Source organism: Salvia splendens, chromosome 12, assembly GCF_004379255.2.
Source record: "Salvia splendens isolate huo1 chromosome 12, SspV2, whole genome shotgun sequence".
NCBI lineage: Eukaryota > Viridiplantae > Streptophyta > Magnoliopsida > Lamiales > Lamiaceae > Salvia > Salvia splendens.
Genome location: NC_056043.1, coordinates 32,231,008 through 32,246,353, shown reverse-complemented (window position 1 = coordinate 32,246,353; position 15,346 = coordinate 32,231,008). Strand labels below are relative to the sequence as shown.

Below are 15,346 nucleotides of genomic sequence, written 5' to 3'. Positions count from 1 at the left end.
AATACCTTGTGCAATCACCTATGAAAGTGATAAAGTACTTTTTACCACCTCTTGTTTGCACCATCTTTAAATCACATACGTCCGTGTGAATTAATTCAAGGGGTTTTGTGCTTCGTTCAACCGAGTGAAACGGCAACTTAGTCATTTTTGCTTCAAGACAAATTTCACATTTATCTTGGGTATCCAATTCATTAGCCTTTAGTAAATCTAAATTAACTAATCTTTTAATAGCTTTTGAATTCACATGTCCCAATCTACAATGCCACAAATTTGAAGACTCAATCAAATAAGAGGAAGTAGATGCTTTATTCTTATTAGCCAGTGGCTTTGGAACACGCAGTGTTGCTACACTAAGCTTGAAAAGTCCGTCGGTTACATAACCTTTTCCGAGGGACTTCCCAAACTTATACAATGCAAACCTATCGGATTCAAATACAAGTTTAAAACCCTTATTCACTAGTATTGATCCTGAAACTAGGTTCTTCCGGATGTCCGGAACGTGCAGCGCATCCTTCAAGGTGATTGAGACGCCAGACGTCATCTTGAGGATTACATCACCAACTCCGAGGATTTCAGACGAGGCTTGATTCCCCATGTTTATCTTTCTCCCTTCAACGTTGTTGTAGGTGGAGAACATACTCCTATCTGCGCAAACATGTGCAGTAGCGCCGGTATCAATATACCAGCCACCCTTGTTGTTGTTAACAAGGTTGACCTCTTCAGTGACCACAGCAATGAGGTCGTTCTCATCCCAGTCCTTGAACTCCTTCTCAACGACGTGGGCAGCCGGCTTCTTCTTCTTGCTGCGGCAGTCTTTAGCAAAGTGGCCTGGTTTGCCACACTTGTAGCAGTCGCCTTCAAACTTCTTTGAAGGCTGCTTTCTCTTCCCTTTGTCATTTGGACGGTTTGGGCGAGAGCGTTTGTTGGAGGGTCCGCCCCGCTCCAACAGATTGGCCTTGGCTTCATTTGGGGCGAATCCCTTAGCCTTTTGATCACTTTTGCGCACGTCGGCCTCGATGCGCAACTTCACGATCAAGTCTTCAAGGGTCATCTGCTTTCGCTTGTGCTTGAGATAACTCTTGAAGTCCTTCCAACTTGGAGGGAGCTTGTCAATGATCGTGCACCTTAGGAATTTATCGGGCAAGGTCATCCCTTCAGCCACTAATGAGTGGATGATCATTTGGAGCTCTTGGACTTGCTCCATGACGGGTCGAGAGTCGACCATTTTGTAGTCCATAAACTTGGATGCTACAACTTGTTCCGTCCCTACAGCATTATCTATGCTATACTTCTTTTCTAGGTTTTCCCACATTTGTTTAGATGTGGTTACATTGGAGTATACATTATAGAGGCTATCATCTAATGCACTTAAAATAAAATTTTTACATAGATAATCCCCTTTTCTCCAAACTTCATAGTCTGCCATGACTTCGAGCCTAGTCTCTTGGTCGCTTGGCGCGGGCGGCTCGTTCTCCGTGAGGAAGTTGGCGACGCCCAATGTTGTCAAGTAGAACAACATCTTTTGATACCACCGCTTGAAGTCAGATCCTCCAAACTTTGGTGGCTTCTCGGCAGGTGGCATCATTCTTGGTGCCAAAGGTGCCGCAGTTGGTCCTTGGAAGGAACCAATTCTGTTGCCCCCGAAGGAGCCAACAACGTGGTTGGGCATAGAGCCCCCACCATTCATGTTGGGCATAGAGCCCGCCATGGTCGTACCAGCCCCGAAGGGACTAGCACCCGCATGAGACCCGAAGGCCCCAGCATTCGTGTGAGACCCGAAGGCCCCAACACCCGTGTGAGACCCGAAGGCCCCAGCACTCGATCCATTAAAGGACCCGAATGAACCACTCAAAGTGGAACCAACCGACCCACTCGAAGTGGATCCACCAGTGAGCCCAAGGGGGTTAACGAACTCCCAAGGGGTTGTTGAGGAAGAAGGATAGCGCCCGGGAGTGGTCATCATCGTCGGAATCGACGACGTGTTGACAGGTCCAGTGGTCGCCATGGTGGAGGGAATGGCGGAGGTGGTGGTGGCAGCAGCAGTGTTGGATTCCGTCGACATCTCCAGCAAAGGTTTAAGTTTCGAAAGTTTTTAGTTCAGTTTAAAAGGTCCAAATCCCTTCAAAGGCAAGTTATCTCGTCTTGCGATTATTGGTTTCTTTGATTACAAGAGATAAGAGCCGGGCGTAATACAACCCAAAAGAAGGAATACAAAAGAGGAAACTGAACTAGAATGAGATTACAAATGAAAAAACGAAACAGTAACCGTGAAAAATGTTTGAGCCGAGTCGAGGAGGCCTCTTCCCGCAAGACGAGATACGCCCCGGTAGTGCTCTTCGGTTTGGCGTGTCGTCCCTAAAGGTAAAACGACTACGTCTCTATTGATGCAGCACCGCAATCAGTAGAGCTCCGGCGAACTGGATGGAAGAGAGGGCAGAGCTTCGACAGAAAGACAATGCAGAGAGGGAGAGAGCTTATGATGCAGAGAATGTTTGGAATTGTGTGTCCTAATGCAGTGGTATGGCTAGCCTATTTATAGGCCAAGCCACCATGCAGGGTCAACCGAGCCATGAAGGCTCATCATGGCAGATTCGTAACCGACGTCGGTTACGAGCGTGTGGCAGGCGTGTGCCTTTCGCATGTGGAGCGTGTGGATTTCTCACGTGGCAGCCGTGACTGTGCCTCGCTTGACAACGTGTCAAGCCACTTGGATTGCTGACTCGGCGGTGGTCCAAAAAGAATAGTTTGGGCCAAGCCCCAAGCCCAAAGACCACCCAAAGACCAATTGCCAAGTCCAAGTCCAAGTCCAAGTCCAAGTCCAAGTCCAAGTCCAAGTCCAAGCCCAAGCCCAAGCCCAAGATCGAGATCGAGATCGAGATCGAGATCGGGATCGGGATCGGGCCCGCGGCCCGCGGCCCGCGAGCGCGTGCACGTGCACGGGCTCGGGCGGGCGGGCGGCGGCGGCGCGCGCGTGTGCGCGCGTGTGGGCTCTTTCACCCATCTTGGTCCACTATAATTATTAAGTAACATAAAGTCACTTAATTTATACACATTAAAAGATGTGTTAATCCTCTAATGTGGGATAATTAACACTAGTTAATTATTCCCTAAGCTCCAACTCCAAGCTTTAATAAAAGCTAATTATGCCCAACTTTAATCCACTATTTCTCACTCACCGGAAATCGGATTTGAGAAAGTGAATATACTACATTTATCTACGTAAAATGTAGATCGACGCTATGTCATTTAATTTCACAAAATTAAATGTCTCGTCACATTTATTATTTGGTCAAAATCCATTGACCGGGCATATTTAATACCATGATTTCTACAATTACCAAATCTATTGTGACATTTTCATTTTAAATTAAAGACTAAAGTCTCATTTTGGTCCTTAACATATAGCGATTTTTTGATTTTGGTCCAAAACATTATCTTTTGAATTATCCGGTACCTCACAAATAAAAACGGGTCACATTTGGTCTATTTTGGACGGTTCCGTCAAATTTTTGACGGTTTTAATTACCGGGTCACAAATCCGTCACTAACACAAATCAAGCTCAACACCGCCCCTTTATGCCCTTTCAAGCAGCAAGCAACGAAGAAATCCATCTCTTCATCGTCGCCGACGTCGTCTCTCCTCTCCCAAACATAAGAGCACTTACAATAGGGGCACCATCGGCCGTCGTGCGAGCACCGGACGTCGCCGCACCGGGCGTGGCCATTGTGTGATCAGCACCTATTGCGCGCCTATCTCCAATTTCATTTTTTTTTATTTTTAATAAATATGGTTTATTCTCCAATTTATTTCGTTTTTGCTATTTTATAGTACTGTATTTGATAAACTCCAATAGTTTGAGGATGGGCTGAGATGAGCTCAGAGATAGGCTACTGACGTGACATGAGGAAAATAGAGACAAGGTATGAGATGACTCTCCTCATTGTGAATGCTCTAATAATATCATCGCAAATTGATTATAATTGGACATTGTGAATGCTCTAATAATATCATCGCAAATTGATTAATTGGACATTGTGAATGCTCTAATAATATCATCGCAAATTGATTATAATTGAGCTATCCACAATTGATCTATATGGATTTTGTTGAATGCAAATGCAAATTGCAAACTTAGATGAAATGACCATCTCATGTAACATTAGTACTCCACTATGTTAATTATTTGATACATGCACAATGATAATCTTAAAGGCCAAAGCCTATTTTAATCTATGAACAATTTGTTGATGGGCAATGATTTTCAATTTGTTGATGGGCTAGATTGAAAATGATTTTAAACTCGTAAGTATTTTGATATATTTAAGCTGATCTAACTTAAACCTCGAGATCATTGTTAAATGAATATCTTAAAATAGTCACATACTCACAATTAATTTGACATGTGTCAGTCCAGTATATTTAATTTTTTTCAACATATGTAAGACTAAATTCCTGGTGAGAAAAAAGTTCTATACTACTTACTTACTTAGAGGGGTAAAGCTTTAAAATAATTAAATAGTAAATTACTATGAGGGGTAAAGCTTTAAAATAATTAAATAGTAACTTGAATTGCTTGATTGTAAAGTTTCTTCTAATCTTGATCTTGATTGTCATACACATTTTGAATATAAAATATAGTCTTTTGTAACTTCTATTCTTTTGGCAGTTGGATAGACCAATAAGGTGAAATAATAGACTTCATGGACCATAGTGTGTCACAATTAAATCATTATCAAATAGGCATTATGGTTGTTGCAGATAATCAACTGTGATGTGTTCTATATTATATTCTATACATTACTTTTTTTTTTCTACTTTAGGAGACTTTAGTGGCTGAGATTTCATTTCTATGTAAAGGGAACCCTCCTATTAACCTTTTTTCTTATATTTCAAGTTTCAAGGCACATAGTATTTGAAAGATGAACTTATTTTTGTTCTTCTTTTTGCTATTTCTTTCGAAATGGTAGTACAGTAGTATTTTTTATTTGTTAGTGGGAAAATTTTAGAGAATAAAATGTGGTTTAGTTATAAGACATGTTATTGGGTTATAAACTAATTATACTTATACTAACCCCATCCGTAATTACTTGTCTCATGTTTTCTTTTGGATTTGTTCGTTACTTTTTATTATTTCTCTCTAATTAATTTTACTCATATTTTATTAATTATACTCCCTCGGTCCTACTTTAGGAGTTTCGATTATCCATTTTAGTACGTATCCCACGTTAGGAGTCTTAGTTAAAATATTCTATAAATGGTAATAGGGTCATTATTCCACTAATCTCATTCACTCATAATTTATTACGGAGTATAAAATTAAAATATATAAATGAGACTTACATCTTTTTCACTAATTTTTCTTCACATATCTTAAAACCCGTACCATACTAACTTAGAACTTATAAAGTGGGATGAAGGGAGTATAAAAATAGAACTCATATTTTAATAACTTTTTTCCATTCATTTTTATTTAAATTTATTAAAACATGAGCCAAGCTAAAATAGACATTGAATGAAAACCAATTAATATTTTTCTACTATCTACTAATCTACTACTCGAAAACAAATAAATATCCAAATAAAATTGGTTAGCTTCCAAGTCTTGAATTTTTTAATATAATGAGACTCCTAATTCTCATAGGCTCGCTTCTTCATAGATCAGTCCACTAGTATTTAATCATTGGCCGACTTGCATGTAAAGTAAATTAAGACCATCCACAACGGGTCTCGTCGGCGTCTCGCGTCTCGTCTCAGCGAGACGAGACCCCGGCGAGACGCGTTGCAGCCTCCATCTCGTCCCGTCTCGTCGCGCGTCTCGTCGCGCGTCTCGCCTCGGCGAGCTGTCTCGCCACGCGCCTAGGCGACGTGGCGCAGCCCGGCGTCGTGCGTGACGCCCACTCGCCGGCCCGCGAGTGGGCGTCGTCACGTGCTGACGCAATAAATATTTTTTTTAAAAAAAATCGATTTTAAATAAATTTTTTTTTTGTAACGGTATTATTACCGTTTTTTTGTTTTTTGTTTTTATATTTTTTTTGTTTTTTATTAAATTTTTTACTCTATAAATACTCCTAAACCCATCCTCATTTACACACAACTACACATCTATTCTTCCTATCATCTAAATTTTCTCTCAAATTTTCGCTGAAATTTTCATAACCCAACTCAAGATGTCCGGCGACGGCGAGGGCAACTATGGCGGCTCCGGCTCCGGCGGGTGGGATCTCAACTCATTCGGCGATTGGGAGAACATGATCAACACATTGGGCGGTGGAGGTTCGTCAACGCCGGGGACCCAGGGTTCGGCGACGCCGGGGGGGTACCAACCACCCAATTTTGACCTTGATGCATATGTTCGTCCCAACGTCCCGCGGTTTTCGCAGGGATTATCCCAGATCCGGGAGGATTTTCCAGTTGATCCCACGCCGGGAGTAGGCCGAGGCGGTGGAAGTGGGCGAGGCGGTGGAGGTGGCCGAGGCAGTGTACAACCCCAGACGGGCGAGGACGAGGAGGAAGAAGAGGAAGAGGATCTTGGCCGACATCCGTACAACAACCTCGAAACGATGGCGGTGTACAACGCCTGGATCACGGTCTCGTACGATCCCATCGTCAGGAATCAACAAACCCGGAAGTGTTTCTGGGAAAAGGTTGTCGAGGTCTACCACCAAATAAAGCCGAACCATATTTTGTGTTTTTTTAAAATTTTTTTTTTGTGTGTTTTTTTTATTTTGTGTGTTTTTTTTTGTTTTAATTTTAATAAAGTGTGTTTGTTTAAATTGAATTGGGTTTTAAAAAAAAATTATAAATTAAATTGAATGAATAGTAATTAAGAGACGGTATAGAGACGGTTAAGAGACGGAGCGTTGCAGGTTCCGTCTCTTAGTTAAGAGATGGAGGAAAAAAGGACAGTGGGGCCCTCAAATAGTGCTCAAATAGTAGTTAAGAGACGGTTTAAGAGACGGTATAGAGACAGCGTTGTGGATGGCCTAATACTCTATCTTGGACTGTTTAGTCCTTCATCTTCAATGTGCCTCTTGAATTATTATTGAATTAATATTTCTTTTCCTAATTTATTCAATTTATCATTGAGCTTTTTGGCTCAATTTTTAGCGACTTGTCAACAAGCACCGTAACTTGAATTGAATCAATATGATTCTAATATACTTGGTGCTTATTGTCACAGAATACTGCAATATCAATTCGATATAGCATATGCTGTTAAATAGAATCTATACGTACAAATAATAAGTTTAGACAATCTTTATGAATGACTGTAATATGACTCTAAAATAGCACTTATTATCACATAGAATATCGCAATATTAATTCGGTATGGCATATGACCCGCAACGCATCCCACGAGTGTCTCTTATCTCGTCCCTCCGAGATGAGACGGACGCAAGACGCGTTGCAGCGTCCCGTCTCGTCCCTGTCTCGCCGAGACGCCCGTCTCACCGAGACGGCTGGCGCGTGCTGGCGCTAGGCGTGACGCCCACTCGCCGGCCCGCGAGTGGGATTCGTCACGCTGATGCAATAAATCATTTTTTTAAAAAAAATTCAAATTTAATAAAAAAAATTCAAATTTTAAAACGGTAATATGACCATTCAACGATTATTTTATTAATTTTTATTAATTTTTTTTCCTTTTTATTCTATAAATACTCCTCTTTCACACACACAAACACACATCTATTCTTCTCAAATCATCCATCTTTCCTCTCCAATTTCCATCTCAAATCATCTCTTTTATTCTTCTCCCAAATTTAATCCATTCATCGATCCATTTGAGCAAATGCGTCGAATAATGGAGAATCGCTTGAAGAAGATTGACGTAGGGAGGCGGAGGAAGTCGCGCCGCCCCAAAGACGATCTCGGACTTACATCCATCGTAACCGGGAGGAAGCCGCAGCAAGGTTAGTACGCGACTACTTCTGTGATAACCCGGTATGGAGAGAGACCTACTTCCGTCGCCGTTTCCGCATGCGGAAACGGCTATTTCTGCACATCGCAAATACATTGACAGCCCAGGAAGAGTTATTCCAAGAAGGGTTCGACGCCGTCGGCCGTCCCGGTCACACGACATTGCAGAAATGTACTGCAGCAATCCGTCAGCTTGCTACCGGACAAACGACGGATTTGTTCGATGAACACCTCCACATTGGAGAAAGTACTGGGAGAATGCGCTTGATGAACTTCTGCAAAGGCGTCCAGGCTGCCTTCACCGACGAATTTCTCTGAAAGCCAAGCACGGCAGATTGTCAGTTTCTGCTCCACCTTCACGAAGAAGTGCACGGATTCCCCGGGATGCTTGACATCGTCGATTGTATGCATTGGCAATGGAAGAATTGCCCTGTGGCGTGGGAGGGTCATACACGAGCGGCCACAAAGTCACCCACCCCACCGTTATACTCGAGGCCATTGCCGACTACCGGTTATGGATTTGGCATGCATACTTGGAGTCCTCGGATCGAACAACGACGACAACGTGCTCAACCAATCCGACCTCTTCACCGAAGTTTTAAATGGTAAAGCGCCGGCCATCAACTTCATCGCTAACAACTGGTTGTATAAAATGGGGTACTATATTGCCGACGACATCTACCCGAAGTGGCCAACCTTCGTGAAGACGTTCAACAGGCCGGTGAACGATAAACAGGCTCTCTTTGCGCAGAAGCAAGATGCTGCTCGCAAGGATGTGGAGAGGGCGTTCGGGGTTCTCCAAGCGCGCTTCAACATTATCAAAGCCCCGTCTCGTACGTGGTTTATGGAGAATATGGTCGACATCATGTATACGTGTATAATCTTGCACAACATGATTGTCGCCGACGAAGGACCTGAGGCGGAAAATTGGTTCGACCCTGAAACCCTGGGAAGCTCTACCGCAAGTAGTCCACCTCGCAGTGGAGTGCATCCGTCTTGGCAAGAGCGGTTGTCTGTTGGGGCAAGGTCACGTGATTCTAACGCCCACGCCCAACTCTAGGAGGATCCAATGGAGCACATTTGGGCAAAATTTGGCAACCAGTAGACGCACATGATCTTTCTTCTGCTTCTTTGAGCTTTGAGACTTTAAATTTAGAGAGAGTGAGCGGAAGAAATTAAATTATGTATTTTTCATTTTTTTAGGATTTTAATTTTTTTTATTTTTTTTAGAATTTTAAGTTGTAATTTTATTTTATTTTATTTAATGAAGTGTGTTTTTATTAATTGAATTTGTTGGAAATAAAAATAAAAAATGAAATTGAATGAATAGTTAATGAATGAGATGGTTAAGAGATGAAGGGTTGCAGGTGATGTCTCTTAGTTAAGATATGAGATGAAAAGTACAGTGTGACCCATGAATAGTTAAGAGATGAGACGGATAAGAGACAGCGTTACGAATGACCTTACGTACATTCATATAAATATAAAGTTTAGACAATTTATTATGAATGACTATAATATGAGTATTATTGTCACATAAAATCGTATATAGACAGAACCGGAATTTATAATATAAGACAAATTTATCTCAACATCATTTACGTATCAAAGTCGGCGGAAAGAATATTATATATTCTACTCCTAGTTTGTTTTAATTCATTATGACGGTGAATAAAGTTTAGAAGATAAATATATTCCATTTTAAATTATTCCTTCTTATTTTTACATACACACTTCTCTCTCTCGCTCTCACACACACACACACACACACACACACGCACAACACACGTCGCAGCACGCGCTCTGATTCGTGTAATGGCGGAAGAAGGATCATCGCGCGGCGGCCTGAAGCGCTCCTTCGTCGAAGACGATGAATCAAGCAAAGCCCCGCCGTAAATTTCTCTCTCCCTGTACTCGTGCATGTATGGCGCTAGCTAGTTTCTGCTAATTTGACGACTTCTTTGATACTAGCCCTAGGGTTGATGCAATTTACACGTGCTTCGAATTTTCATGGCGGAATTTGTACTTTTGTAATGTATACATATCCAATTGAAGGAAAATTTAGGGATTTTGATTAATTGGGGGCGAAGGGGGAAAAAGTAAAATGAAACAATTAAGCCTTTTCCGTGGATTGGATATTTTGTTTTAATGGAGAATCTGCTTTCTGTGTTGATTTTTGGGTTTGTTTGCTCACTTGCGTAGGGAGAAGAGGGTGAGGTTTCCTAAAGGGAAGAAGGTGAAGCAGGGAGATCATGTTGCAGGTGCTGCACCGGGCGACGATGCTCCAGTTGCGAAGGATCCTAGCGTTGCTGCCAGAAATCGTTCCGTGAGAAGAACTAAGTTTCAGAAAGTGCTTACTGAAGAGTATGCTGATGCTGAAACCTTTGGTTTTGCAACTGATGTGAGGAAAGCAGAATTCCAGTACCAGGTAATTTATATAAGGGGACCTAGATAGATACTCATTTGTGCTGTTGAATCGTTGATGCTTGTGCTCAAATGTGCTTTAGTCGGAATTTGCTATTTTGTTGGTTTTTGTAATTTTGTTAGAGCAGTGCTTTGAGCTTAGTATGATGCTTCTGTTTATTATTTTTGTGCATTATTTTACTTATGTGCTCAGTGAAGTGGATTCTTGCTTTTATTGAACTTGGATTTGCCAATCACTTGCAAGAAATTGTGAAATATACCATGCCTTCCGAGCTTAGGCTACTAAATTTGATTGCTAACCAAAATTCTTGCTTGTACCTGTGGTATCATATCATAACCGTGGATCATTTACCATCACTGTGGAATCATCCAAGTTACGACTTTAAAATACCTTTCTCCTGGGCTTCAAATAGTTTCTTCTGTATATATAATGCACTTGTTTCTGCCATTCTTCTGCACTTGCCAAATGACAGTACTATTTCATGTGTGCCAGTTGATGGTTGGTTTTATGAGGTAATATTCAGTTTTAATATAGATTTACCAACGAAGTGACCAAGAACATTTTCATTTGTGATTTGGGTGTTGTTTTTATGATGGTCTCGTGCACTTACTGTTTTCCATCTCTAACTCGATTCTTTTCTTTTGTGCTTGAGGCCTTCCACCTTCCTTTTGTTACAGTAGTAACCGTACCTTGAATGAAGTTAACCCCTTCTCCCACATCTAGGCTGATTTTGTGGTCCTATTGTAATTGGTTTTGGTTTTTGTTTAGACTTACTAGTTTATTTTCCTTGGATTATACTAATTGTCAGAAATGAATTTTGTCAGGACAATGAGGAATTTATTGATGAAGGCGTCCCATTAGAACCTTTTAATCTCGAACAAGAGAGAGAAGAGGGCTACTTTGATGATAATGGAAATTACGTTGAATACATGAAAAAGCAAATTAAGGTACTAATAGTCTTCAGTGTGATTACTGATTATTTTATTCCTGCATCATGCTCACATAAACTCTTACAGGATGCCTGGCTTGATGGTGTGGATTTGTGTGAAAAGTATGTTGAAAAGAGTTCTACGCCCATGAATAATGATGAGAAACCTCATGACCTATCAACCGAAGAGCTTGCAGTAATTAATCGGCGGATTGCAGATGCTCTTGAGCCTGGAGAAACAGTAAGCTCTAGCTATTATGTTTTATTTATTCCAATATCTTACATCATTGTAGGGTGTGATTCAGAATAATCGTTCCTTACAAACATGGGTGTTTTTTTGCTCGTTCTTTTTCTTTTTCCCTGCATGTCAGTCTCTTCAACAAAGGTATACGGTTTGTTTTGAAAAAAATGTGATGGGTTTTATGTTTTAATGAAATATGCATCATCTATCCTGTCAAACTTGTTTTCAATAATTGTTGCTTATTGGTATCTTCACCTTCTGTAACCTAGTCTTGTTACCATGAAACAAACTTGTTTGCATGAGTGGCTGAACAAGCTATAAAGATTCAGAGAAATACAATGTCTCAGCAGATAATGTCCATACAAAAACTTTATATCTCCTTCAAACTGTTCGCTTTTATGTATTTAAAACTACATTCATGTTCTAGAATAGTTCATTTTTGTTTGAAGGGAAGAGGCCATATATCTTTTATTGGGTGATAAGAGAGTGTAGAGTTAATTTTTTTGTTCATCTCATCTTACATATGATTTTGAGTTAATTTTTTTCGTTCAATTTTGAGCTGCCCATGTTTTTCCAGTTGAATTTTATCTCTTGAAAATAGTCGTTACACACCACTCTTTGCCGGAACCTTATTTGAATCAATCTCCAACAGGTTTTGCGTGCTTTGAGGAGATTAAAGGGTTCTACTGATAAGAGGCAAAAGATGTCTGCAGAGACCAAAAATCTATTTGATCAGCTAACTGAAGATGCCATGAAACTGATGGAGAATGGCGATTATAGTTGAGCTGTTCTATTTTCTGTCTGAAGAGCCTGCAACCTTTAAGACATTTTCACTCATCCATTTGTATTTGTGGACTTGTTTGCTCTGCAGATGTCTATGATGAAAAGCAGGAACATTTTGAGCGTGAAGCAGGTCCGATCGCGTGACTTTTCATATTGGTTTTTTCGTTCCCTTTTGATACTATGTGATTATTACTTCTTTATTTTATTTTATTATTAGCATGAAACATGACATATTCTTCTAGGCATTTTAAGGTTCTATTTCATTTCTAGGAGTTGCGACTTCATTTTTATGTGCATGGCATATAGACAATACATCATACCTTTTGGCAGTTGCCTTATCTCAAAAGATAATAGACTCATTCCCTTTTTCTTCTTGAGTCACTCTCCTACTCACGCGGCTCTTTCTAATTTCCTGAAATAAGAACAAAATGGAGGCAAACTAGGACCTAATCAAAGTATTTATTTGATTCTTTGAGTTGTACTGTGTAGTGTGTGCTTCTGTGCTTTAGAAATTGCTTTCTGGGATCTGTTAAAAATTAGGACCTCTTTAATCCAGCCACTTGTGAATGTGAAAATTATCTTCTCTACATCTTAAGCTCCATACCTTTTTGTTTAGACACTTTGCTTATTATACTCTTAATAGTTTTTAGCGTGTTTGTACTCTCATTGTAAAATCTGTTTCTCTAAAAAACTTAGAAAGTGTTGGTCATAAAAGCTTTGGCATTGAAATTAACTTTTTTCATTGTTCTTAATTTGGTACTATATTTTTTTCTCTTTAGCCATGTGTTTATTGTTGATAAGTTGATTATGGGAAATGTTACATTGTAACTTTGCAGAGGGTTATGAGAAATTAATCAATGCTAGAAAGCATGGTCTCCCAGAAGGTCTGGGCAAAGAGACAACTGAAGACATGTTTGATATGTTTGGAGACGATGAAGGGAAGGCTGCGGATACTCCCGTCACTACTGGGAATGGGTCATTTTCGGTCCAGGCCGTTGAGGGTATGCTTAATCCCAGCATCTTGAAATAAATGGTATAGGGAAAAAAACTGTTGTAGCTAAGTTGTACATGTATGTGCTTGCAGGTGGAGAGATGCAGGATGACTATGTATATGATGAGTCTTCTGGGTATGTCTCATCTTTGAATTTCCCTTTACGTGGTTTATGTGCTAAATACACAAGTTCAGTTGCCGGTATTATCAAATGCATTATTAAACAATATACTTTTTCTCTGTTATATCTTCTGTGTTTTGCTAGTGCCTAGCTGAACATGTGATGAGTTCAATCAACAACATATTGTTCTAGGTTTCTAGTTTTGAGGACTAACTTATACAACTGTTTTGCGTCTTGAAAGCAACTTATATTATCTCTCGTTAATAGGGAGTAATAAACACTGAGATAGTCAAGGCTGTCAATATGTTGTCATGCGGTTGGATTGTTTTTTAAGTAGAATGGATTCTCTGAGCTATTCTCATACCCAATCACTTGCGTTTCAGATATTACTACAACAGCAATTTGGGCTACTATTATGATCCATCCACGGGATTGTATGGCTGTGCAGCAACTGGGAAATGGTAATTATTCTTCCACTTTTTATATAAAATGAATGCATTCCTCCTTCAGGCTTCATCTTCTCACTCATATGCTGATATTGTCATACGAGTAGTCTGATTTACTTGAGCAAAATAATTATATGGTTAAAGGATGGACCTGGAAAACATGTAGTTGCTCTATAATTTTTTGGTTAACCATAAATAGGCTATTTGCTTCGTCCAGATATAAAGTTGTCTTGTGTTTCCCTTTGTCTGTTGGTGCAGGTATTCTTATAACGAAGAATCAGGGGCGTACGATGAAATTCAACAGGATGTGGACGCGAATGCTGCTGCAGGGATGAGTTGAAGAAGACGGATTGGAAAATGCACAATATGGGGATTTAGAATCTGATCCTGTATTATATATTTTGTGAGCTCTTGGATTTAGTGATTATTAACTTACAATCTGACAACTCTTTTATGTGAATGGGGGATAAAGTAGTTTGAACCATTGCTTAGGTTTTACTTATGGAATGATTATGGAAATTTGCTTTTCATTAGTTTAGTTCTAAACTTGTAATTATACTAGTTAGATTGGTGTTTCTTTCAGCTGGTAACCTTCATATTTCTTCTTTTCTTTGATTCTCTATGACAATATTTCACATTTTCTTATTTTTTATATTTACTCAAATGGGGTAAATATTATCACTGCGTTGAAGTGAATATAAGCAATAACAAATGGGAGTCTTTTTTATAGAAAAAAAATGTTTGAAGAGATCAATTATTTATATCGAAAGTTAGTACTCCATTTTTCATGAATTGAATGCAATGTTGCAGAAATTGCCATATCGAATTTAATTCAGGAGAAAATAATTAACGACCATATAGATTTTTTTCTCATATTCAGAAGTTAGGTGTCGTAATTGCATATTAACGCAAATTAGCAATCGAAATGAAAGTTGTCCGATTCTGAAAAAACAAATAAATGAAAATTATCCCATTGCTATATATTAGCATGGGCCATCTAATGGGCCCATTATGGGTTAGAAAAGCGGGCCGATAATTGGGCTTTGAGCCTGTCGAAATTCCGATACGCACCGTCGGCGCACGTTAGGCCATCCGCAATGGGCGGACGATGGCACGCCCGATGGCGCGCATCGTCCGCGCCATCGATCGTCCGCGCCCATTGCGGATACGGACGATAGGTCGCGGACGATCGTCGCGGCCGATACTAAGGGCGCGGAGGATGGCGCGCCCGATGCCTATCGTCCGCGCCATCGTCCTCCCCATTGTGGCGTACACGGACGATGGCCGCGGACGATAGGCATCGTCCGCGCCATCGTCCTCCCCATTGTGGCGTACACGGACGATAGGTCGCGGACGATGGCACGCGGTTTGGTTTTCTATTTAAAGAGCGTTTGTCATTCATTTGTGCATACCTCTACATATTCTCTCTCACAAATCCAACCAATATGAATCCCGGCGACGACACCAATAGTTCTAGTTCCTCTGATGAGTCC

The 15,346-nt window shown here is 40.4% G+C and overlaps 1 protein-coding gene across 2 annotated transcripts; it reads left to right on the top strand.

Annotated features, from left to right (window-relative positions):
- The first annotated feature begins 9,610 nt into the window (after window positions 1-9,610).
- Window positions 9,611-14,498, top strand: LOC121757107 (CD2 antigen cytoplasmic tail-binding protein 2-like). Of its 2 annotated transcripts, none has more exons than XM_042152595.1 (10): window positions 9,611-9,810; window positions 10,121-10,346; window positions 11,168-11,290; window positions 11,360-11,512; window positions 12,165-12,291; window positions 12,384-12,425; window positions 13,132-13,296; window positions 13,380-13,422; window positions 13,791-13,868; window positions 14,112-14,498. In XM_042152595.1, the coding sequence occupies exons 1-10, from the start codon at window positions 9,734-9,736 to the stop codon at window positions 14,191-14,193; spliced, it is 1,116 nt and encodes a 371-aa protein (XP_042008529.1). In that variant the 5' UTR covers window positions 9,611-9,733; the 3' UTR covers window positions 14,194-14,498. The 2 variants fall into 2 exon arrangements, with proteins under 2 accessions (XP_042008529.1, XP_042008530.1); XM_042152596.1 differs by having other exon boundaries at window positions 9,699-9,840.
- Window positions 14,499-15,346: the final 848 nt, after the last annotated feature.

Excerpts from the sequence above, each read along its gene's own strand:
- LOC121757107 (XM_042152595.1), top strand. The coding sequence starts at position 9,734 with ATGGCGGAAGAAGGATCATCGCGCGGCGGCCTGAAGCGCTCCTTCGTC. Across the intron at positions 9,811-10,120 it reads GAATCAAGCAAAGCCCCGCC|GGAGAAGAGGGTGAGGTTTC; the intron begins GTAAATTTCTCT and ends TCACTTGCGTAG. Across the intron at positions 11,513-12,164 it reads CTCTTGAGCCTGGAGAAACA|GTTTTGCGTGCTTTGAGGAG; the intron begins GTAAGCTCTAGC and ends AATCTCCAACAG.